This window comes from Cebus imitator, unplaced genomic scaffold, assembly GCF_001604975.1.
Source record: "Cebus imitator isolate Cc_AM_T3 unplaced genomic scaffold, Cebus_imitator-1.0 Scaffold835, whole genome shotgun sequence".
In the NCBI taxonomy this organism is placed as follows: Eukaryota; Metazoa; Chordata; class Mammalia; order Primates; family Cebidae; genus Cebus; species Cebus imitator.
In genome coordinates this window covers 95753-122481 of record NW_016108150.1, presented here as the reverse complement: position 1 = coordinate 122481, position 26729 = coordinate 95753, and the positions used below count along the sequence as shown (strand labels likewise).

The 26729-nt window shown below is 46.7% G+C and overlaps 1 protein-coding gene across 1 annotated transcript in view; it reads right to left on the bottom strand.

Moving 5' to 3' along the window:
- The window catches only part of PLEKHG4B (pleckstrin homology and RhoGEF domain containing G4B), a 97865-nt gene that overhangs the window by 46256 nt on the left and 24880 nt on the right, over nt 1–26729 (bottom strand). Inside the window, 1 exon segment of the mRNA XM_037735548.1 lies at nt 21176–21373. Within this exon segment, the coding sequence (XP_037591476.1) occupies nt 21176–21373 (198 nt within the window).

The window sequence follows — 26729 nt, the reverse complement described above, 5'->3', positions numbered from 1 at the left end:
CCGCCAGGTGCTCGGAAGGGTGAGTTGTCCCTCAGAGTGGTCCGGCCTGCCCTGGTCAGGGCCACCCGATGGGGGCTCCCTCCTTTGCACTCCCGGAGTTCCCGTGGCTCCCCGCTGCTGCAGGAGCTGCCTCCTCGAGGGGTGCAGGTGCCCCATGCTGGTGAATTTCACTTCAGTGTTTTCTCTGTTCCCTCTGAAGAGCTGACACCCCACCCCATTCACAATTGTGTGCTTTGACTGTTTTCACCCAAATGATTCATTAGCATTTCCTGTGCTGTTAGAAACTGCACACAGATCACTTAATTATTGGGTGTTTATTACCCCCAAATTTTGCTCTGATGAACTAAAATACAATAAACGTCTGGAGGCCTAGAGCCCCGCCTGGGTTTCAGCTGCTCCTGCAGAATCCACGCTCAAGTCCAGACCAATCATGTTTTCACTGGTAACAAACATGCCTTAGGTGTCTGTGCTTTTTCTCACGCACGAGGCTCCATCTGGCCTCACCCACTCATTCTCAGCTCAGCTTTACTCTGCCGGCCTCAGGGGTGCGGACGGAAGTCACAATCCCAGCTTTCCACAACGGAAATAAAAATGCACTAAAAACTTGACAGTGCATTTGCCATTGAAAGAGTCACATATTCGGATGGTGAAAGGTTATTCTCAAAAGCCTTTTTCTAATTATCTTCATCTTACTGGGCTTGAATGCTTGGGGTGTAAAACTGAGTACGAGCACGCGAGGTGGTGGCTGACTAGGGAAGTGAAAACAAGTCCCTCAACTTTAATCAGAATTGAAACTCAAACTTGGCTCAAGGGGAGGATATACTGAACAGGGGACGTCACTGAGACGGAAAATTCAACTTTAAGAACAGAGTTACACCCTCGTTTCAGAAAATTACCTCAACAGCTTAAGTAACGTAATGCTGAAAACTGGAAAATATTCACCTATTTCAGAGGGAAGACATTAGCTGGGGTGGTCCCAGGGTCTGAGGGTCACTGGCAAATCCGAGTGGTCCTGTAATCGCCTGAGGTCAGAGTGGGCCCTGGAGCTGCTCCACTCCAGACCCCCGTCCAGTCCATGCAGACATCCCCACCCAGTTTTCAGAAACGTCTAGGCGTGCTCCTCACACCGGTGAGCAAGTGGGTCGGCAAGCGGCTCCTGACACCCTCCTCAGACCGGCTGCAAGGGAGGCGGGATTAAAGGCTGCAAGGCCGCCTGTCGGAGGAGCTGCGTCCTGCGCTGGACGCCTGGCGGGTCCACCTCCGTCCCCGCCACAGGCTTCGCCCTGTAGAGCCAGGTCCTTGCCAGTCCACAGGGGCCTCCCCGAGTCTGGGCCCCAGAGTCCGTCCCCAGTCCTACTGCCTGGCACCCCCTCCGTGTTGGTGCCCAGGGCATGTTCCCATGAAGAGGTGACTTGACCTAAAACGCACGAGTGACCGTTGAAAAAATCATAGTGACTTGTCCTTGTCATTGCACTACCAGATTTTTTTCAGTGTTAGAAAACAAATGGGAAGGTGTCGGGGCCTTTCACGTGTTTTCCCTCCCTGAGGGGTCTACAGGTCTCCACATATCCAATACTGGATGAGACAAGCCCTATTTCCAACATGCATAGCGTTTCTTCGCTATAGAAGGGAAGTGGAACAGGGTAAGGCAGTGGCACAGCCCAGGGGGCTCGTGTGTGTGTGTGTGTGTGTGTGTGTGAAACAGACATAACACGAAGTTGACCAGCATAACCATTTTTACAGGGTACAGTTCAATGGCATTAGGTTCATTCATGCAGTTATGTAATCATCACCACCCTCCATCTCCAGAACGTTCCCATCTTCCCAAACTGAAATCTGAACCCATTCAACACCAGCTCCCTGTTCCCCTGACCCTGAGCCCCTGGGACCCACCATTCCACTCTCTGTCCCTGTGAATCTGACTACTCCATACAAGTGGAATCACACAGTATCTGTCCTGACAGCACCGGCTCCGATCAGGCAGCACGATATCCTCAGGGTTTATCCACGCTGTATGTAGCGTGCGTCGGAACTGCACTCCTTTTGAAGGTTGAATAATATTCCATTCTGGTTTATGCCACGTTTTGTTTATTCACCCATCCACGAACACTGGGGTTGTTTCCACCTTCGTCTCCTGTGAATAATGCTGCTATGAACACGGGTGTACACACATCTGTTTAAATCCTGATTTCAGTTCTTCTGGGTAGGTTCCCAGACATGGAACTGCTGGATCATATGGTGATTCTGTGTTCAGTCTTCCGAAGAACCATTTCCACAGCAGCTGCACCATTTCAGTCCTCACCGACCAGCAGGAGGACCCCGATTCTCCACATCGTCGGAAGTGTGTGCTTCCCGGCAAGTGTTTCTCCTTTAACAGCGGCTACCGTGACGGATCGGAAGTGGCATCTAACAGGTTTTTCTCGTGTTTCCCTCATGATTAATGACATGGAGCATCTTTTCATGTGCTTTTTGGCCACTTGTATATTTCTTTGGAGAAATGCCTGTTCAGTCCTCTGCCCATTTTTGAGTTGCGTTATTTTTGTTGTTGAGCTTTCAGAGTTCTTCGTTCGGTCTGGATATTAATCCCTTATCAGATACACCATGTGCAAATATGTCCCCCATTCTGAGGGCTGCTTTTTTATTGTGTCAATAAGGCCCTTTTTATGCAATCATGCCCTTTTTAAAAATTGGATGAAGCCTAATGTATTTTTCACTTTTGATGGCTGTGCTTTTGGTGTCGTATCTAAGAAATCTTTGCCAAATCTGATGTCATGAAGCTTTTCCTCTATGCTTTACTCTAAGAGTTTTATAATTTTAGTTCTGACAGTTAGGTCTTTGATCCATTTTGAGTGAATTTTGTAAATTGGGTTTAGGTAAGGGTCCTACTTCATTCTTTTGCATGTGGATATCCAGTTTTCCAAGCACCACTGATTTAAAAGACCGTCCTTTATTCAGTGAATAGTCTTGGCACTCCTATAGAACATCACTTAGCCATGTATGTGGGGGTTTATTACTGGGCTCTCTATTCCACTCCACTGGTCAAGGTGTCTGTTTTTATGCCAGTGCCACACTGCTTTAGTTACTGTAGCTTTGTAGTACGTTTTAAAATCAGGAAGTGTGAGTCTGCCAACTTTTCAGCTCTTCTTCAAGACTGTTTTGGCTATTTGGGAGTCTTCTGAGATTCCACATGAAGTTTAAGATGGGCTTTTCTATTTCTGCCAAAAACACCATGAGACTTATCTGTAGACCACTTTGGGTAGTATTGACATTTTACAATATTAAGTCTTCCAATCTACGAATATGGGACATGTTTACATTTATTTCTATCTTCTTTAATTTCTTTCAGCAATGTTTTGTATTTTCAGTGAACAAGTCTTTTACCTTTTTAGTTAAATATTCCTCAGTATTTCATTCTTTCTAATGCTATTATAAATGAAATTATTTTCTTAAGCTGTGGATTGCTCATTGTTAGTATATAGAAACACAACTGATTTTTGTGTGTTGATTTTGTATTCTCCAATTTTGATGAATTATTTCTAACAGGTTTCTCTCTCTCTCTCTGTCTCTCTCTTTTTTTTTTTTTTTTTTGACAGAGTCTCACTCTGTTGCCCAGGCTGGAGTGCAGTGGCACAATCCTGGCTCACTGCAACCTCAGCCTTCCAGGTTCAAGTGACTCTCATGCCTCAGCCATCCGAGTAGCTGGGACCACAGGCACATGCCACCATACCTGGCTAATTTTTGTATTTTTAGTAGAGAGGAGGTTTCACCATGTTGGTTAGGCTGGTCTTGAACTCCTGACCTCAAGTGATCCACCTATCTGAGCCTCCCAAAGTGCTGGGATTACAGGCTTGACCTACATGCCTGGCCTTTTTTTTTTCATTTCAGTGGATTTTTTTTAAAGAACAGGAGGTGTTTTGTTACATGAACAAGTTCTTCAGGGATGACTTCTGAGATTTTGGTGCACCCATCACAGTGCAGAGTGTACCCAGTGTGTAGTCTGTTATCCCTCACCACCCCCACCCTTTTCCATGGGTCCACTGTATTATTCTTATGCCTTTGCATGCTCATAGCTTAACTCCTACTTATGAGTGAGAACACACAATGTCCAGTTTTCCATTCCTGGCTGTATCACTTAGAATAATGGTCTCCACTTCCATCCAGGTTGCTGTGAATGCTATTATTTTGTTCCTATTTATGGCTGAGTAGTATTCCATCATATATGTATACACACACACACACACACACACACACACACACACCCCTCACATTTTCCACTCTTTGGCTAATGGGCATTGAGGCTGGTTTCATATTTTTGCAATTACAAATTGTGCTGCTATAAACATGTGTGTCCAAGTGTCTTTTTTGTGTAGTGACTTCTTAGTGGGATTGCTGGATTAAATGGTAGATCTACTTTTAGTTTTTTAAGGAATCTCCACACTGTTTTCCATAGTGGTTGTACTAGCTTACATTCACACCAACTGTAAAGGTGTTCCCTTTTCACCACACCCATGCCAACATACGTTATTTATTTGTTTTTTATTATGGCCATTCTTGCATGGGTAAGGTGGTATCACACTGTGGTTCTGATTTGCATTTCCCTGGTAATTAGCAATGTTGAACATTTTTTCATATGTTTGTTGGCCATCTATATATCTTCTTTTGGGAATTGCCTATTCATGTCCTTAGCCCAAGCCCACTTTTTGATGGGATTTTTTTTTTCTTGTTCATTTGTTTGAGTTCTTTGTAGATTCTGAATATTAAGCAAGAGAAAAAAATAAAGGGCATGCAAATCAGTACAATGGAAGTCAAAGTGTCGCTTTTTGCTGATGACAGTCATATATATAGAACACTCTAAAGATCCATCCAAAAAGCTTCTAGAACTGGCAAATGAATTCATCAAAGTTTCAGGAAACAAAATTAATGTGCATAAATCAGTAGCTCTGCTATATACAAACAATGACCAAGTGAAGAATCAAATTAAGAACTCAACCCCTTTTACAATAGCTGCAAAAAAATTAAAATACTTAGGAATATACCTAAGGAAATTTTCACCAAGGAGGTGAAAGGCCTCTACAAGGAAAACTACAAAACACCACTGAAAGAAATCACAGATGACACAAACACATGGAAACACATCCCATGTTCATGAATGGGTAGAACCAATATTGTGAAAACGACCATATTGCCTAAAGCAATCTGCAAATTCAATGCAATTCCCATTAAAATACCACCATTATTACTGACAGAACTAGAAAAAAAAATCCTAAATTCACATGGAACCAAGAAAGACCCCACACAGCCAAAGCAAGACTAAGCAAAAAGAACAAATCTGGGGGTATCACATCACCCGAATTCAAAGTATACTAGAAGGCCAGAGTCACCAAAACAGCATGGCACTGGTATAAAAATACACTGATAGACCGATGGAACAGAACAGAGAACCCAGAAATAAGCCCAAATAACAAATTAATAAGCCAAATAACAGCCAAATTAACAGCCAACTGATCTTCCACAAAGCAAACAAAAACATAAAGTGAGGAAAGGGCACCCTATTCAACAAATGGTGCTGTGCTAATCCACAAGCCACATGTAGACAATGAAACTGGGGCCTCATCTCTTACCTTACACGAAAATCAACTCAAGATGGATTAAAGACTTAAATCTAAGACCTGAAATCATAAAAATTCTAAAAGATAATATCAGAAAAAACCTCTCTAGACATTGGCTCAGGCAAAAACTTCACGACCAAGAACCCAAAAGCAAATGCAGCAGAAACAAGGATAAATAGATGGGCCTTTATTAAAGTAAAAAGCTTCTGCACAACAAAATAAATAATCAGCAGACGACCCACAGGGTACAAGAGAATCTGCAATCTATACATCCAACAAAGGACTAACAGCTAAACTTTTTATAAAATCTTTAGGGTTTCCCACACATAAGATCATGTCATCTACAAACTGATAATTTTACTTCTTAATTTCCAGTTCAGATGCCTCTTACTTTCTTTTTTCCTTGGGTAACTACTCTAGGAAGAACTTCAAATACCATGAAAGTGGGCATCCTTGTCTTGTTCCTGATCTCAGGGGAAAAACTTTCAGTCTCCCACCACTGAGGACAATATTCATTGTGGGTTTTACATACATGGCTTTAATTATGTTGAGATAGTTTCCCTTTATTCCTGGGGCATTTTGTTTTTATCATCAAAGGGTGCTGAAGTTTGTCAAATGCTTTTGCTGTGTCAATGGAGATGCTCAGAAGCAGCTTCTTCAGGGGGAACTTGTGCCGGGTGGCATCAGCTGTGGTTTCATAATAAGGTGCACAACATGAGCAACTGAACTATGACAAGCGCATTCTAAGTGGAAGGTACATCAAGGCTTTGAAAAGGACACAAATACAGAAAGAACACTATTCTTCTTTGCCCCAATACAGTTCACAATGCTGTGGTTCCCCTTGGCCAAACCAGCCATGGTTCAGATTGCAAATCCTTTGGCTACCCTGGGATTGTTACCAAATTCGACCTTGGCTACCCTGGGATTGCTACCAAATTTGACCAGGTGCTATAAATCTTGTAGTCATGTTCTTAATAGTTCCAGTCCTGAGGAAACCGTGGATCACACACGGTAAATCCTCTCACTTTGATGCTTCTCTCAAGGGGTGCATTCAAGTTGTTTGCATACAGTATCAAGGAGAGTGTCAGAACCAAAGTTTTCTTATTCAAAGGGAGGAGCTCAGCTGCTAAAAATAAGCATAGAGTCTTTATTTATAATGAGCTTTCACAAAGCTGTCCAGGAGCCTGAAATTTCTGAGAAAAGTAATAGGTTTCCATCATAACAAACGCGCTTCACACCAGGAATTTATTTCAATATTCCCAAAAGTTCATCTTCATTCTGGGCAATGGGGCAGGCGACCTCCCAGGGCATGAGTGGGCGCTAGTGGTGAGCTTCCCGCTACTGTGATATGAAACAAATTTATGCTCCTTTTTTGGCTTAATATTATTTAATTACCATTTCCTTATATATTTTTTAAATGGTAAATTTAACATCTCTTCTGTAAATTATCTCTTCCAGTCTGACAATTTTTCTATTGGGCTCGTAGTGTTTCACTTATTTTTATAAGCTCTCTGCAAAGACAATGTAAAGAATAGTTTTTATTTGGTTTGTTTTTTCTTCTGATGATTTTGAAGCATAAATTTTCTGGATCAATCAATTTCCTCCTCTCTGTGACGTCACTCTTTGCTTGAGCCAAGTCAGTCTGTCTTTTCCTGATGAGAAAGTATGTTTCTGAGCAGGCGCGGTGGCTCACGCCTGTAATCCCAGCACCTTGGGAGGCCAAGGCAGGCGGATCACGAGGTCAGGAGATCGAGACAATCTGACCGACATGGTGAAACCCCGTCTCCAGTAAAAATACAAAAATTAGCTGGGCGTGGTGGCGCGTGCCTGTAATCCCAGCTACTCGGGAGGCTGAGGCAGGAGAATCGCTTGAACCAGGGAGTCGGAGGTTGTAGTGAGCAGAGATCGTGCCACCTCACTCCAGCCTGACAACAGAGCAAGACTCTGTCTCAAAAAAAGGACAAAAAAAAAGAGAAAGTATGTTTTTTCCTCTCTTCTTCTCTCTCTCTCTCATATTCACTCTGACTCATCTGGATTTAATTTGGTCTTGGCTTGGAAAACCTACACAGATATTTTCCTGAGTGACCTATGAGAATGTATGACTCTTTTTTTTTTTTTTTTTTGAGATGGAGTCTCACTCTGTCGCCCAGGCTGGAGTGCAGTGGTGCGATCTTGGCTCACTGCAACCTCCCTCTCCTGGGTTCAAATGATTCTCCTGCCTCAGCCTCCTGAGTAGCTGGGATTCCAGGTGTGTGCCACTATGCCTGACTAATTTTTGTATTTTTAGTAGAAACGGGGTTTCACCATGTTAGCCAGGCTGGTCTTGAACTCCTGACCTCATGATCCACCCGCCTCAGCCTCCCAAAGTGCTGGGATTACAGGGGTAAGCCACCATGCCACCCAGCCCATAGCTCTTATTAACCCTTGTTGATGAAAAAAGCCAAGCTCTGAGCCGGGGTACATGCTCAAGAGATCCTGAGAATGTGTGCCTGCGCTGGGCTAGTTACAGCTTGGTTTTATACATCTTCGGGAGATTGAAGTTACTGGAAAAGACGTAAGTCAATACATGTAAGGTATGTACTGGGTCCATCCAGAAAGGCAGGACATCTCAAAATTGGAGGGTGGGGGCGGTGGACTCAGAAATTTTCTGATTGGCAGTTGGCTGAAAGAGGTTATCTCTGCCTAAAAAAGTGAAGTCAGCAGAAAGGAACACTTGAGTTAAGATAAGGGGTGGTGAAAACAAGGTTTTTGTAATGTAGATGAAGCTTCTAAGTAGCAGGCTCCAGAGAGCACAATGGCAAATGTCTCTTTTTGTACCTTAAACGGTGCCAGATGCTGGGTTTACCCCTCTTCTGGGTCACAAGAAGACCTAGAAAGGGAAGGAGACTACAGAATTCAAATATCCCCACGAGACAATTTTGTAAGACCATTTCAGATTATGGCAAAGAAACACCTTTTGGAGTAAAATAATTTTATTTTCTTTGGGACCTGCTGTCTGTCATGTGGTACACCATGGGTTCAAATTTGGTGTCTTCAAGAACAGAAAATCAAACACCGCATGTTCTCATTCACAGGCGGGTGTTGAACAATGAGAACACGTGGACACAGGGAGGGGATCATCACACACTGGGGTCTGTGGGGGGGAACTAGGGGAGGGACAGCGGGAGGTGGGGAGTTGGGCAGGGATAACAAGGGGAGAAATGCCAAATATAGGTGAAGGGGAGGAAGGCAGCAAACCACACTGCCATGTGTGTACCTATGCAACAATCCTGCGTGTTCTTCACATGTACCCCAAAACCTAAAACACAATAAAATATGTGTGTGTGTGTGTATATATATATATAAAATATGGTGTCTTATTGCGACAGAATCTGTTTTGTCAGTCTTTGATCTCTATTTTCATACTAATGCTGGCCAGCTGTGCCTCAGCTCCAAGGGGAGGGGTATGACAAGGCCTGTCCGACCCCTCCTCTCCTGGCCTGAACTCGCTCTTCTAGTTTCTTTGGGATTCCCGTGGCCAAGGGGGTGGGGGTCTGTTCAGTCAGTCGGGGGACTTAGAATTTCATGTCTGGTTTACACCCTTTATAGTTAATCCTGTTACTAGATAACTGCTCTCCGAATGAAGCCCTCCTGATTAAATTTCCGTGTGGTTTTTGTCTCTTGACGGGACACTGCTGAGTATGGGAGACCCCAAACGTGATCGGCTGAATTGAAGAGCCCCACCGTCTTTCTTGGGTTAAACACACCTGTGCTGCGTTGTCTTACAGTATCTTGAAAGTGCAGCAAGAATTTAAAAACCTTAAGGAAGAAATATGAATGTAGAACTTGTCTAGATTTTTTCTTTCAAAGTATCCCAGGTGTGAGGAGGATTCTGGAAGACGGTGGAGTAGGAGGCACCAGCAGTCTGCCTCCCCAGTGGACAGCAGCTGCGCTGGCAGAATCTGTCTGACATAACCACTTTGAACTCTGGGGTCTACTAAAAGCAGGAATGGCAAATTGTGGTTGATTGCGGTCAGCTGCAGCTCTTGGCCCAGCAGGCAGCCCCACCGCCCCCTACCCAGACCCCACCTCCAGCTGCAGGCAGCTGTGCACATGTTCCTGAAGACCTGCACGCAGCTTGCAAGAACCAGTGTGGTCAAAAACCCCCAAGAAACAAAACAGAAACCCCCTGTGACCAAATACAGTGGATCGGAGCTGAGGACTAAGCTCCAATTTTTTAATCCTGCCTAAATGCCTATCTGAGGGGTCTGGGGAGCTCATCCCTACAAACCATGAATTCTCATCATGTGGGTTTTATTTAACCCTATACACCAGGCTTACTTTCCAGTCTGACTCCGGCATAACACAGTGTGACAAAGAAGAAAGTCAAAATATTTTACCCCAAAATATGTTTCTTTGCCGTATTTTGAAACGGTCCTGCAAAGCTGTCCTTTGTGGGGGAAAATCTGTGGGCTGTAAAGAATCTGTTAACACAGCTAGGTCTTTTTCTTCCAGGCCCTCCCAATCCTGAAGAGATTAACTAAAATCTAGCACCTTTTAAAGGTCTGAATAGGAAACTTTTGTCATCCATTGTCCCTAGGAGCAGTCACTAAAAGACTTCAAAAGAAGCTTGGTCTCCACAATCTTTTGTCTTAAATTGAAGCTTTCCTTTCTATGGATCCCACGTCTTTAGACAAACTCACCAGCTGTCAAGCAGAAAAGGTTGAAATTCACCAAACCCCCTTTACTTGTCCTGCCTTCCTGGACCAAACCAGTGTATTTCTGAAATGTTTTTGATTGATGCCTCAACATCCCTAAAATGCGTAAAACCAAGCTGTGCCCTGACCACCTCAGGCACATGGGGATCTCCTGAGGGCTGTCAGCAGCCACGATCACTCGTGTTCAGCTCAGAATAAATCTCTTCAAATATTTTACAGAGTTTGACTCTTTTTGTTAACCGTGGCTCTCATCAGTGCTGCTTCTGACCAGGGGTGCAGACAGAGGCCCAAGACCAAGGACGCTGCCTCTTTCCCACTGCTCAGACCCCACCCCTGCCGCTGAAGTGACTTCCAGAGGGTTGAAAGGTGGTGCCCTTTAGCCCCGACTTTCATTTTTCTCTCTTTCCCTTTAGTGAACCAGACAATAAAGACTAGCACACTTTAAAAAACTGCATATACAAGGAAAATTAGAAAATGCCCATGTAAGCACAAAGGAACAGGCTCAGAAGGAACTAAAATGACCTTAAGTTTACACCTCAGGCTGGGTCTTGGCACAGAGACAGCCTATAGTAATAAAAAAAAAAACCCCAAACAATAAGCAGAAACAATGATACAGACGTTAAGAAGAAATTATTTAGGCAGATAGAATAAGAAAGTCCTTAGTAAAGTTTCCTTTGAATGAAAAGCATCCCCCAAGTCATTCTCTTTTCTAACAAAAAGCAGCAGTAAAATCAAGCTGCAGACACAGACAAGCAAGCTGGAAGTTTGTCGGGTGAATGCGGGCAGCTGTGCCAGCAGGAAAGTCTGCCTGGGACTGGCATGTTCCAGATGGCGGCTCCATCTTCCCTTCTCGTTGCCAGCCACGTGGACAGTACCGAGCGGACAGGGCCAAGTGGAAGCCATTTGCATAATACCATTAGGGTGGGGCGGCCAGCCTCCCTGCCACTGCATTATGTAAACGTCACACCTGGTCCAGCCAATCTGTGGATCCCATGTCAATCAGATACCGCCTCCTCAAGCCCGCCTATAATCCGGTGCTCTCTGCTGCAGGCCAGATTTCCCTTTCGGGCACCCCCCTCTGTCTTGTGAGAAAAAGCTGTTCTCCTTTCTCTTTCTTTTGCCTATTAAACCTCCACTCCTAAACTCACTCCTCATGTGTGTCCCTGTCCTTAATCTTCTTGGTGTGAAATGATGAACCCCAGGTATTTACCCCAGACAACGATGCCACTTCAACAACAACACAAAAAGCAACCCCAAGGGAGGGGAAAATCTGATTTGCAGAGTTATCACATTATTAGATTCAAATATCTAATTTTCCACAGAATGTCATAAGGCCTTCAAAGAAACAGTCAAGTGTGTTCCATTCAATGGAAAAAATAATCTGAAACTGTCCCTGGAAAAGACCTGATGGTAGACCTACTAGGAAAAGACTTTAAAGCAGCTCAGAGATACTGGAAGAACTAAAGAATTCTTTTCCTGGTGAATCTTACATTATAGTAGGTGAGTAGCTAATACATAAAGAAAAAAACATAAAAATGATGTCAGGAAGTGATAAATTATGTGAAGAAAATAAAGCAAGTGATGTGTGAAAAAATGGAAATATCAACAAAGATATTAAAAGTCCTAAAAAGAAGCCAAACAAATTCTGGAGCTGAAAAGTATAACAGCCAAAATGAAAAATTCACCAAAGGGATTAAAAGGCAAATTTGAGCAGACAGAAAAAAGATTAAAGAAAAGTGAACAAGGCCTAAAAGACCTGTGGGACACCATCAAGCAACTGGCATATGTAAAGTGGGAGTTCCAGGAGAGTAAAAAGGCATAGAATATTTGAAGAAATAATGTGCGAAAGCTTCTCAAATTTGAGGAAAGATATGAATATAAACATCCAAGAAGCCTGATAAGCTCCAAATAAGAGGAACTCAAAGACCCACACCAAAACACATCATAATCCAACTTTTGAATAACAAAGACAAACACAGAATCCTGAAAGCACCAAGACAGAAGTGACTCATCACATACGTGAATCCTCAGTAAGACTGTTGCCATATTTTGCATCAGAATCTTTCAAGTCCAGAAGGCAGTGGGTCAAAATATTCAAAATGATAAAAGGAAAAAATCCTGTTGACAAGGAGTCTTGTATCTGGCAAGAGGATGCTTCAAAAGTGAGGGAGAAATTAGGACATTCTCAGATAAACAAAAGCCGGGAGAGTTTGTTACCACTAGACCCATCCTACAGGAAACAATCAAAGGAGTCCAGCAGGGCGAAGTAAAAGGGCACTGGAGGGTTACTTGAAGGACTACGAAGAAATAAAGATCTCAGAAATAAAGATCTCAGTAGAGGTAAATACATGCAAGTTATTAAAGCTGCATTAGCATGACAATGGCTTGTAACGGCCCTTTTTGTTTTCTACATGATTTAAGAGATTAATACAAGAATTATTAGTTTATGTTTAACTAATAATACTTTATACTACTAATAACTAATAATACTTTATACTAATAATGTATCAAGATGTAATTTTCTGACATCAGCAACCAAAAGGGGTGAGACAAAGCTGTAAAGAAACATAATCTTTTTGTATTATTAATGTTAAGGTAGTATAAATTCAAATTAGTGTTACAACTTTAGGATAATAAATGTAATCCCCATGGTAATCAAAAGGAAAATCACTATAGAATATACACAAAAGGAAATGAGAAAAGAATCAAGTAAACACTAAAGAAGACAGTTGTGTAGGAAATGGACAAAAAGCACATAGAAAGCCAAGGGCAAAACAGCAGAAGGCCTGTTCATTGGCAACTCCTTTAAATACACATGTGTTGTCCAATCAAGAGACAGACTGGCAAACTGATTTTTCTTTTCTTTTTTTTAGTCTTGTTCTGTCACCCAGGCCGGAGTACAGCGGTGCAATCTCAGCTCACTGCAACCTCTGCCTCCAGGGTTCAAGTGATTCTCATGCCTCAGCTTCCTAAGTAGCTGGGATTACAGGTGTGTGCCACCACACCCAGCCTGCAAAATGGAATTTTGCATTTTTAGTAGAGACGGGGTTTCACCATGTTGGCCAGGGTGGTCTCAAATTCCTGACCTCAGGTAAGCCACTCACCTTGGCCTCCCAAAGTGCTGGGATTACAGGTGTGAGCCACCACACCCAGCCTGCAAAATGGATTTTTTCAAAAATCCCACATGCTCCAACCATACGCTGTCCACAGAAAACACACCTGAGATCCAAAGACACAACAGATCCAAACTGAAAAGATGGAGAAATAGATCCATGCAAATCTTGACCGAGAAAGAGAGCAGGGATGGCTATACTAATGTCAGATAAAATGAACATTAAATCATAAAATGTTACAAGACACCATGAAGAAGCTTATATATTAATGAAAGGTTAAATACAGCAAAAAGATGTAACAGTTATAAACATTAGCACACCTAATGACAGACCATCAAAATGCACGCCTCAAAAACCAGGAGAACTGAGGAGAGACAGACAGCTCTAGGATAATTGTTGGAGACTTCAACACCTCACTGTCAAGGACCGTGAACCACCAGACAGAAGTTATATTTTTTAAAACGGAGGACTTTAATGACACAATAAACTGACTCGACCTAACAGACATATGAGAACACTCTACCTAACAGTGTCATCATTTTGCCTTCATGTTTGAAGGATATTCTTGCTGGACATACACATGCTCCTCAAGTGCACATGTGAGACATATATCTTCCAGGCTAGATCATATGATAAGCCACAAATTAAGTCTCAGTAGACTTAAAAAATAGATATCATACAAATTATCTTCTCTGATCACAAAGGGATGAAGTTAGAAGTCAATAATAGGAATAAGACAGAAAAATTCACAAAATTGTAGAAATTAATCAACATGCTCTTAAACAACAATGGATCGAAAAGGAAATCTCAAGAAAAATTAGAAGATGTTTAGAAAGAAATGAAAACAAAAACACAATATATTTCAACTCATGGGAGGCAGCAAAGGCAGTGGTAAGGGGGAAATTTATAGCTATAAATGCTTATATTTTTAAAAGTAAAGATCTCAAATCAACAACCTAACTTTACAACTTGAGGAACTAAAACAAAAAGAAAAAACTAACTCAAAGCTTAGAGTGGAGAGAAGTGAAGTAGAGAATAGAAAAACCAGAGACAAAATGATGAAACCAAGAATTGTTTTCTTGGAAAGAAAAAAGCACACTGACAAACCTTTAGCTAGGTGGATGGAAAACAGAAGATTCATGTCACTAAAATCAGACTGAAGTGGGGATATTACTTACCACTGATTCCACAGAAATAAAGAGGATTGTGAAAACTTATGAATAACTGTACATCAATAAATTGAATAATCTAGATTAATTCCTAGAGACACAAAGCCTATCAAGACTAAATCATGAAGAAATTTAAAATGTGCATAGATCTATGACTGGTAAGTAGATTGAATCAGTAATTTAAAAATCTCTTAGCAGACTAGGCGAGGTGGCTCAGGCCTATAATCCCAGCACTTTGGGAGGACAAAGAAGGTGGATCATGAGGTCAGGAGTTCGAGACCAGCCTGGCCAAGATGGTGAAACTCTGTCTCTACTATAAATACAAAAATTAGCTGGGCGCAGTGGCAGGACCCTGTAATCTCAACTACTTGGGAAGCTGAGGCAGCAGAATTGCTTGAACCCAGGAGGCAGAGGTTGCAGTGAGCCAAGATCACACCACTGCACTCTAGTCTGGGTGACAGAGAAACACTTTGTCTCAAAAAAAAAAAAAATCTCTTAACCAAAAGCCTGGAACTGATGGATTCATTAGTGAATTTTACCAAACATTTAAAGAAGAATACCACCCCTTTTCTAATTTTTCCAAAAAATTAAAGAGAAGGGAATACTTCCTAACTCATTCTAAGACGCATTACCAAGATATCAGACAAAAGAAAATAGAAACCAATGTCCCCTACGGACACTGTAGTCTTTTCTACCCATGGATTACTTAGAAATACATTACATCATGTCCAAGTATTTTGTGAGTTTCCAGTTATCTCTTTTACATGATTGAGCTTTGATTTAATAACACTGTGGTCAGAAAAAAGAAAAACTCTGTATGATCACTGTCCTTAGAAAATTATTGGTATTTTGAAAAAAATTATCTACACCATGTAGTTTATTTTGGGAAGTGTTGCATGTAAGCTTGGAAAGAATGTGTGTTCTGCATTTGTTGTGTGCAATGTCAAGTGTCAAACAGGTCAAGTTTTTTACTAATGTTCAGGTTTTTTATATTCTGAATGATTCTTCTCCCAATTGTTCTATCAGTTGCTGAGAGGACAGTGTGAAAATCTACATTTACTGCTGTTAATTGTTTGGCTTTATGTATCTGAAGCTCCGTTATTAGGCATTCTGTTGATAAATTCAGCATTTCATCGCTACAAATCGTCCCCATTTGTGTCTGGTAATCTCATTGTCTTGAAATCTTACTTATCTGATATTAATGCTGCCACAAACATTTCTGATGCTTAGTGGCAGTTTTCCCATTCTTTTAGATTCCACCTTTGTGTGTCTTTGTATTGAAGTAAGGGCATTTTGGCCAGGTGCGGTGGCTCACCCCAGCCTTGCAAGGTGCTGGGAGTACAGGATGATCATGCAAATGTACCAGCCCCGTGTGGCTGTAAGACTCTGAGATCTCTTTTTGCTTTCTAGTTCCACCCTTCAATTTCCACGTACTCAGCAAAATTCCCTATAAGAGAATTTCTTAGAGAAGATTATCCTGCATTCGAGGCTTCTCCAGATTCTTATCTGTCAGCCCAGAGGTTTCCTAAATTCTGCTGATTTTTCCTTGTCTCAGCAAAGAAGGTCCTTCTCTGACAGGCTTGCTCCTGCTCCATCCTCTTCCAGCCTCAGGGACCAGCCCCGGTGTGAAACTGCCTTCCGTAATTTACCCACTTAGGGAGGCACTGTCGCTCCACAGTTTGGTTCTTTCAGGCGTTTTTCATGTCCCTGCCTCTCGGGTGGCTTTAAAGGAAGGTGCAGTTGCGCAGGCTTCTCTGGGGGACTCTTGCTGCTTTGCTGGTTCCTCCACATTGTAACTGGAAACAGGACACATCTGTTCTTCGGCTCTAAATATTTTGACAGTTTTCTTGGTGGTTTTGTCATCTTTTATTTAGCAGTACATGAACCCATTTATTCTGGAGGTTGCAAATTTTTTGTGTGTGAAAAATCGGACCTTGGAGATGGCCTTCAGCAGTGGAATATAAGTAACTCCTACAAACCTTGCATTTCAATAATGGGACACTAGACATAAACAGGCTGAAACATTTTCCTAACGTGAGGGTTTCTTGTTGATTTCTAGCTTTACTGCATTGTGGCCTTTAGATATAACTTCTTTGGTGTTCGTTGACACTTTCTGGATAAGAATTGATTCTGATAAGCGTACAGGTACACTTAAGAATGTAGCCTGGGCATGGTAGTGCACACCTGTAATTCCAGCGCTTTGGGAGGCTGAGGCAGGAGGATCACCTGAGCCCAGGAGTTCAAGACCGGCCTGGAAACATAGTGAAACTCCGTCTCTACAAAAAAAATTTAAAAATAAAATAATTAGCCAGGTGTGGTGATGCATACCTGTGGTCTTAGCTACTCTGACGCTGAGGCAGGAGGATCGCTTGAGCCCAGGAGGTCAAGGCTGCAGTGAGCCGTGATCGTGCCACTGCACTCCAGCCTGGGTGACACAGTGAGACCCTGTTTCAAAAAAAAAGAAGAGGAGGAGGAGGAGGTGGAGGGGGAGGAGGAGAACGTGTTGTTCGCTCCAATATTCTCTAATTGTACACCCTTGAGATAAACGTTTACAAAAGGACAAGAATTTTGTAAGATGTTGGTTAGCTTTGGGAAGTGTCCCATGGACAGTTGGAGGGACACGGATTCTACAGTTGCTGGGCTCAGCACGCTACGTGTGCCCCTTAGTGGAAGAGAGTTCTCCTGTTTAAATGTGCATTCCGGCCGGGCGCTGTGGCTCAAGCCTGTAATCACAGCACTTTGGGAGGCTGAGGCAGGCGGATCACGAGGTCAAGAGATCGAGACCATCCTGGCCAACATGGCAAACCCTGTCTCTACTAAAAATACAAAAAAATTAGCTGGGCATGGTGGTGTGCAATTGTAATCCCAGCTACCCGGGAGGCTGAGGCAGGAGAATTGCTTGAACCCAGGAGGCAGAGGTTGCAGTGAGCCAAGGTCGCACCACTGCACTCCAGCCTGGCGCTTGGCAACAGAATAAGACTGTCTCAAGATAAAATAAAATAAAATAAAAAAATAAATGAAAGTACATTCCACGCAGTGTGTGGTCTGCTCACCCCATCTGCTTTTCAGAGAGGCAGAATCTCCCACTGTCATTCTGGATTTCTCCTTGCAATTCTGTCCACTTACGTCTCACACGTTTTCAGGCTATGCGGTTAGGGGCTCACAGATGACGTATTCCTGGCTGTCTGTTACCAGTAGTGTTGCTGAATGATCTTATCCAGACCCGACAACGCACTTTGCCTGCTACGATACTTTGCTATGAACATTGCTCCTAGCGATCCTCTGGCTTGAATTTTCTGGTCTAGTTTTTAGGCCCGTGTTACGACGCTGTGCCCTTCACTTCCCATGGCTTTGTTATGTTTACTCCCTCCTGTTCTTCTATTTGATTGATTTCATTTACTTTATTCTAATTCCCAGCTCCCTTCTGTCTCTCTTTTATGGAAATATCCTATTTCTATATTTCTGATTTCTTTTCCCTAAATTTTTTTTTTTTTTTAGACAGACTCGCTCTGCCACCCAGGCTGAGGCACAATCTCAGCTCACTGCAACCTCTGCCTCCTGGGTTCAAGCGGTTCTCCTGCCTTCAAGCAGTTCTCCTGCCTCAGCCTCTTGAGTAGGTGGGACTGCAGGTGCCCGCCACCACACCTGGCTAGTTTTTGTATTTTTAGTAGAGACGTGGTTTCGCCATGCTGGCCAGGCTGGTCTTGAACTCCTGATCGCAGCTGATCCTCCCGCCTCGGCCTCCCAAAGTGCTGGGATTACAGGCGCAAGCTGCCACACCTGGCCCTTTCCCCTAAACTTCTCCAGGCACATTTTTGTCCAAACTGTGATGAAACAAAGTGACAAATAGCTTGTTAAGTGATTAAGCATTTCGTTTATTTACTGAGGGTCAGGCCACAGTCATCACTGAAGCCTTCCACGACAATTTATCTCAATATTAATATATTTCCCAACCACATATTTTGATAATAGTGGATAAGTGAATAAAAACAGAATTGAATTTATGTTAACTGGAACATGTTAAATAAACCATGAATTGAATTTATATTAACTAAAATGTCATAGTAGTCAAGGTAAATGCATTTTTCTCCTGTTATAGAGATGAACAAATTTTTTTCATTCAAAAGCAAAGAGTAATATAAATATCAAGTAGACTGTCCCTCAGTTGTGTGTTGTGCTTATTAAATACTAGTAAATATGCATCCATATTAAAGTACAATAATTCACGTGACTTTTCCAGAAGACGAGCAGTTTTTAGGTGGGGAGAGAGGTGGTTTGTTAGAATGAGAGGAAAAAGAAACTGCATAGGAAGAAGGTGAAACGGGCAGGCTTTGAAAGCAGCCGGGAACTCTCAGCTCTAACCAAAGCAGCGTGGCTCCCATGCCGCTGCTCAGTCTCCTGCCAGGCACCTGTTCCTTCCCCATATTAGTCAACATCTGTGAAACGTGCACCAGGTACCTGCTCACAGACGAAGACATGACCTCGCACAAGGAATCAAACCGAGGTCGTGCCTGCCCCTCCCCAGCCCTGCCATTCTAACCAAAGACACTCACGAGTCTAATAAGCCAGTGTGGCCCGGCCACAGTCTAAAAACAATGCCCCAATTCAACTTCAGCGGAGGGCTCGGCGGTGCTGATCAACGGAGGCTGTGCTTTTTAGGACCCAGCCAGGCGCGCCCCAGCGGCTCACTGCAACACACCCACAACCTGCTCTCACTGCCGTTCTAGCCTGGCCTCAAGAACAACCGACAGCACAAACATACAAGAAATTCATCCAGCGGGACTCACCTGTACCTACAGACGTATCTTGTTCCAGCTGATTGAGGTTTGCAGATACTGCATTTTTCATGTGACAAATCTGTGTCCCGGTATAACATTTAGGAATTCTCACAATATTCTGAACTCTTTCATTATAATTATATCAGTATGGTGATCTATAATCAGAGACCTTTGACACTACTATTGTGATGGTTTCGGGGTGGCATGAACCATGCTAACATACGACAGCAAACTTCATCAATAAACGTCGTGCGTGTCCTGACTGCCCCGTTGACTTGGGGATTCCTCCGTCTCTTTCCCTTCCCTTGGGCCTCCCTATTCCCTCAGAAACAATAATATTGAAATTAGGCTAAGAAATAACCCTGCAATGGCATCTAAGCGTTCAGGTCAAAGGAAGAGCTGGACATCTCTTACGTTAAATCGAAAGCTAAAAATGATTAATCTTAATGAGAAAGACATGTTGAATGCCAAGCCAGCACTGTGAGTGCAGCAGCAACCTAGTTCCAAGGACCTCACTAGGTCCCTTCCAGGTGGGCCTGAACTGTGAGTGCTGCAGTGACCTAGCTCCGAGGTGCTCACTGCATTCCCTTCCAGGTGGGCCTGCACTGTCCCTGCTGCAGTGACCTAGCTCCGAGGTGCTCGCTGCAATCCCTTCCAGGTGGGCCTGCACTGTCACTGCTGCAGTGACCTAGCTCCCAGGTGCTCGCTGCAATCCCTTCCAGGTGGGCNGTCACTGCTGCAGTGACCTAGCTCCCAGGTGCTCGCTGCAATCCCTTCCAGGTGGGCCTGCACTGTCACTGCTGCAGTGACCTAGCTCCCAGGTGTTCACTGCATTCCCTTCCAGGTGGGCCTGCACTGTGAGTGCTGCAGTGACCTAGCTCCCAGGTGCTCACTGCATTCCCTTCCAGGTGGGCCTGCACTGTGAGTGCTGCAGTGACCTAGCTCCGAGGTGCTTGCTGCAATCCCTTCCAGGTGGGCCTGCACTGTCACTGCTGCAGTGACCTAGCTCCCAGGTGCTCGCTGCAATCCCTTCCAGGTGGGCATGCACTGTAAGTGCTGCAGTGACCTAGCTCCCAGGTGTTTGCTGCAATCCCTTCCAGGTGGGCATGCACTATCACTGCTACAGTGACCAAGCTCCCAGGTGTTTGCTGCAATCCCTTCCAGGTGGGCATGCACTGTGAGTGCTGCAGTGACCTAGCTCCCAGGTGTTTGCTGCAATCCCTTCCAGGTGGGCCTGCACTGTGAGTGCTGCAGTGACCTAGCTCCCAGGTGTTTGCTGCAATTCCTTCCAGGTGGGCATGCACTATCACTGCTACAGTGACCAAGCTCCCAGGTGTTTGCTGCAATCCCTTCCAGGTGGGCATGCACTTTCACTGCTGCAGTGACCTAGCTCCCAGGTGTTTGCTGCAATCCCTTCCAGGTGGGCACGCACTGTGAGTGCTGCAGTGACCTAGCTCCCAGGTGCTCACTGCATTCCCTTCCAGGTGGGCCTGCACTGCGACTGTTGTAGTAACTTAGCTCTGAGGTGCTCACTCTGGAGAATGACTTGTTTCCTTCCTTAAGAGTGCAGTAAAACTTTACTGGTCTTGGGGGACAAAGAGGGCCCCACACACTCTGGCAAGCTCAAGAAACCCTTGTTTCTGGGATATGCAGCCTTATTTGAGCCTTCATTTGGGAAGAGGAGGGAGGAGCCAGAAGTCAGAGGAAGGTACTGAGCCAGTGCCCTGATGGGCCCAGTTGCCGCCCTGCCAGTGAAAGGGCAGGTTCCTCCAGGTTGGGCAGTCGCAGAGCTACAGGGGAGGTACTCACACAGGCTTCCTGCTGCAGGTGCTGCAGGGTCCTCTTGGCTGGGAGGAGGAAGCTGGTGAGGCAGTGCAGCCTGTCCCCACTGTGGCACCTCTCGGCCACGCTCAACAGCTGCCAGAGCACCGTGGCTGCCGTGGCCTCAAAAGGTGGGTACAGAGCAGAGAGAGTGCTCTGGATATAGGCGACAAGAGATTCCAGATCCTGAAATGAAAGAGAGAATTCAGAAACTTGAAGGACATAACTCAAAACAAGTGCACACCACAGTCCAAGGCTGGCATTGAAGAATCCACACTGAAGTCCCCTGTCCTGTGACTGGCATGATGTGAGTTAACTGAGGAAGACAAAAGGTGCAGGGGAGTCCGCGGTGCAGGGTGAGCTCCTGGTGTTCTCCCTGTGCTGTCCCACAGCAGAGGGGCAGGCATGTCAGGCAGACTGGTGGCCCTGTCCTGGGCAGGGGCCCCATATACCAGCTGTGTAAACGTGGGCTGCCATTCCTATCACAGCCACACTGAGGCGCAGCCCAGCCCAGATGTGGGGTAAGTTCATCCCCTGCACCTGAACAGCACAAGGTTTTGGGGTGGGGCTGGGCAGTCCTGTGGGAGGGGCTCCTCCTGGCTCTCCTGGCTTCACACCAGAAGACACCCACTTGTGGGGAGGACGGAGCTCGTCCACGCGCCACTTTTTTTCTCAGAAAACAAGTTCATCCACAGCCAATATATTTTAACCGTGTCGATCATTTAAATAGTACTGACAGCGAAACCCTCAGGACACCCCTTCTCAAGGTCGCCGATTTGTGGCCATTTGGCACCCTAAAAAAAGTATCACTGGCCACCGGTTTCTGCTTGGCATTTTGGTGCAACGTGCTCTTATGAAGAGACGTGATTCTTGTTTAAAAACGTGTAGTGCTGTTTTGGAGGAAACACTTCCGCAGGGCCTACTGCAGGGCTCCCGTGTGTGAAGTGCAGGACAGTGCAAGCCGAGGAGGTTAGAAACGGTGAAATCAGTTTTAACGGCACAGCAGTTACACGTGAGACACCTCTGAATAGCTAATCACACAGGTAACGCCCCAAGGAAACTGAAAATAAATGAGGGGCTCCTCTGGCCTGCAGTGGGAGACGGCTGTCCTGTCGGCCGGGCCTGCGACTGGACGTACCTGCAGCACAGCTCAGCGTCTGCGAACAGCGTGACTCAGGGAAGGTCTGGGCTGGGCTCCCGTGTCCTGCATCCCGCCGGCAGAGGCCCCAGCCGGCCCCGCCACTCCAGGGGTCTGCTCCCTTCCTCGCACGCACTGGCTCATTCCCACCCGCCTGACAGGGCCACTGACTTGTCGACAGGGATGCTGTAAACACAGTCTGAGTTAGTGCAGAAGTGCTGATGTGATCCAGCTTCCGGAAACTCGGATCACACGCGAGCCACACAGCAAACCCACAGTCCATGAGGAGGAGTGGGCCAGCCTGACCGGGGACAGAATCATCCCCGACGGGCACTGGGATGGCTGTGCTTTGGGATTTGGGGCAAATGCTCAATTGACACAGGAGAGATGGGCAGGAAGGAAGAGGAACGGGATCCGGGAGAGGCGTCTTGAACGAGCTGTTCTGCGGGAGCTGAAACGCCGACACCGGACCATCCCCGGGAGAGGCGTCCTCCTACCTCTCCGATGCCCAAATCCAGGCCCATTCCTCCCCCACCCTCACGTCTAGATGAGATGCGGTCGGCAGCCCAAAGTTGCCCACGGCTACCTTCTCCAGGGCCACCGTCTGAATTGCCCAGCATGAGGAAGGTGGCACCATCAGGCACGGGCCCTGCCTCTGCCTGCTTCCACGGTGGCTGGGGCAGGCCCCATGTCCACTCAGGGGTCCCACCTGCACCCCTTCCTCAGGACAGCTCCCAGTGGGGCCACTGAGGACCTGGGCCAGGCCAGAGCTACCCCAGGGAAGCTGCCTGCAGACCCCTGAGCAAGCCACGTGAGCCACGAACCAGGCCTGTTCACAGCAGGCCTCACGTAGCCTTCGATTGCTCATGTGTCCCGTGTGCCTCAAGGGCAGAGTGTGTGCTGTCTCCTGGCCTGGTGTGACTGCAGCACCCCTATTCTGGGAAGCGCCTTTGGGGGTGCTACAACCAGATGACTGCTTTGATGAGGGAGCTGCAGTGTGTGTGCGGGACTCTGATGAAGTGTGAGCCTGACTGGGCAGAGTGTGTGTGGGCAGAGGAACTGCCAGCTGTGCCCAGGCCTCGGGCCGAGGAGAGGGAGCAGACACAGGTCAGGGACCTACAAGCTCACGTCCATCCACCAGCTCAGCCCAGTTTCTCGCCTTCACAGATCTCAGGATTCTTGTTTCTGCCAAATGTACAAATGCGTGCTGACTTCAAACCCGAAGGTCTTCCAGTTTATGAGATCTGAGCCTCACTGAGGCAGACCATGCGGGTGTGTGCATGTGTGCTGCAGATTGTGTGGGTGTGTGCACATGTTCTGCAGATTGTGTGGGTATGTGCACATGTGCTGTAGAGTGCCTGGCATGCCCGGTGTGTGCATGTGTGCTGCAGATTGCGTGGGTGTGTGCACATATGCTGCAGATTGTATGTGTGCACGTGTGCTATAGAGTGCCCAGCGTGTGCATGTGTGCTGCAGATCCTGCCCCGGCTTCTGTGTCACCCGTGGTTAGCAGGTCCCTCTGCTTCAGGCCAGGGCCTGACACCTGGAGTGGGGAGCATGGGAGGTACCTGTCACCCAGAAACTTTTAATTCTCTGCTGTGGCCTTTGCCTCTGGCCAGATTCCATTTTTTTGAGACGAAGTCTTGCTCTGTCACCCAAGCTGGAGTGCAGCGGTGTGATCTCTGCTCACTGCAACATCCACCTCCCGGGTTCAAGCAATTCTCCTGCCTCAGCCTCCCGAGTAGCTGGGACTACAGGTGTGTGCCATCACTAACTGTGCCCAGCTAATTTTTGTGTTTTTAGTAGAAACAGGGTTTCACCATGTTGGCCAGGCTGATCTCAAACTCCTGATCTCATGATCTGCCTACAAAAAAGCCGGACATCTGTGGGCAGCAGACATCCGCACACACACACACACACACACACACACACTCTCAGAACTGCACACAGCACCTCGGTCTTCCTCCAAGCAGGGCCCCTGGGGATGGCAGGGGTGCCCACACTGCCCCGCTCTGCCCCAGTTCCCATCAATGGCCACCTTCTCAGTGCAGCAGGGTGGTGAGTGAGAAGGTCAGGCATGAAACCCACACCCCCAGGAGGCTCACTCTGGCTGCTACCTGGTCACAGCCGCTCAGGCCCATTGGGGCCCAGTGATGGCCCCTGGCATCCGGCCCAGGTGCCTGTGCCCATCTCTGGTTTCCTGTCTGTGCAGACTCAGAAACCACCATTGAATCAAAACCTGCCTAGGAAGCCTCGTCCCAAGCAGGGTTTGGTGTGTAGGCTGGTCTGTTTACATCCAGCCTTCTGCACCTGGCGTGTCTACACCAGCCCTGCTTTCCAATCAGGCTACTGGGTATTTTGGATTCTCGACTCTCTCTGCTGGGGAGGCTGAAGATGCTTCTAAGACTAAAGGTTCCGTTGGCCCAAAGTTGGTACAAGAGGGTGCCAGGAAGGAAGGATGGCAAGAGGGAAGGAGGGAATGTGCTTTGCCTCCCTGGGTTTCCGTTCTATATTCTTTGAAGAGTTCAGCAATCACCAGAGGCCACATCATCCCCAATTCCTAATGCACTGACTTTGTCACCTGAGTAGATTTAGAAAGATTCCCAGGTCCTGTTGAAAGCTTCACCCAGCAAATGTCTTGCTCCCTGAAACGATTTTCCAATTCCCATATCCAACCCAGTCCACACGCGAAGCCCACTGGAGACACAGGCCCTGGCTGCAGGGGGTGGCTGAGTGCTTTGGAGTTGGGTCAAGCTGGGTGCCTCTGTCCTGAGCCTCTGTCTCTCCTAATTCCCCGAGTCCATGTGGTGACTGTGCTGGAAAGGTGCTGCTCCACTCCACCACACTCCCTGAAGCCCAGGTATACACACCTGGACCCAGGCTGCTGCCCCAGCCCCACCCGGATCGCTGGATTGGGAGCTACTGGGCCACGCGGTGATGCAGGCTGCTCTCAGATGAGCTCCAACGAGGTCCAGCCAGAGCTCCTGGCCACACCAGGGCAAGTTCAGTGCCGGCCTCAGCTCAGTTCCCTCCTCACTGACACATGCCCACCAAGCCTGTGCCCAGGGCAACTCAAGCCCTCCAGGACTCACAGGCCACGGTGAGGCCAGACCCAGGGTGGGGGTGGGCAGGTGGGATCCCAGGGTGAGCCCTCAGCAGCGCCGGGCGTCCAGGCCAGCTTCCCGCAAGAAGGGACATCTGAGCAGGGCCCGAAGCTGAGAAGGTCTCGCTGTGTGAGCAGGTGGGGAAGCAAGCACCGGAGACTCCCCGGTGAACTACCAGCCAGGAATGCCCAGGCTCGCTGGGGCAACGTCATGGAACTTACAACAGCAGCACAGGGAGGAGCCAGGGCCTGGGTGCCCAGGACGGGGCCCGAGCAGAAGAGCAGTGGATCCCAGAGGCGCCAAGCATGGGGTCTGTGGGGGCCAGGGTCCTTGGCAGCAAACATCAAGCAGGCCCTGGCCCGTGGGCTGTGCCTGACGGTACATGTGGCTATCTCAGCAGGGCTGGCACCCTTCTCCAGCAGGCAGAGGTGGGCAGGACCTGGAGCAGCATCACAGTTGGCTGAGCATTAATAATAAGCTGTTATGTCTAGCCCTAAAGCCCGAGAGAGGTGGGTCTACACCAGCATGTCCCAGCGGGCGGCCCTGAGCTGTACATCCAGCCTCTTCCCACGTCTGCACTCGGCAGACCTTGGCGGGAAGAGAATCGGGTAAGAACTGCACCCTGCCCATGAGTCTCCACATGTGGGCACACATAGAGTACCTCCACACTTGCACACACGCACCTGCACACACACACAGAACTGTGCCCTGCCTCTCTCTCAGCACACACACATCCACACACACTCAAAAACTGCACACAGCACCTGAGTCTCCCTGTGTGCACACATACACACACACACACACACACACACACACAAACTGCACACATCTCCTTGTGGGTACACACGTGCACACAGCACCTGGGTCTCCCTGTGGGTACACACATGCACACACACACTCAGAACTCCACACAGCACCTCGGTCTCCCTGTGGGCACACACATGCGCACACACACACACTCAGAACTGTACACAGCACCAGCACCTGGGTCTCCCTGTGGGCACACACATGCACACACACACACTCAGAACTGCACACATCTCCCTGTGGGCACACACATGCACACACACACACTGAGAACTGCACACAGCATCAGCACCTGGGTCTCCCTGTGGGCACACACACACACTCATAACTGCACACAGCACCTCGGTCTCCCTGTGGGCACACACATGCACACACACACACACCCATAACTGCACACAGCACCTGGGTCTCCTTGTGGGCACACACATGCACACACACACTCAACTGCACACCACCTGGGTCTCCCTGTGGGCACACACATGCACACACACAC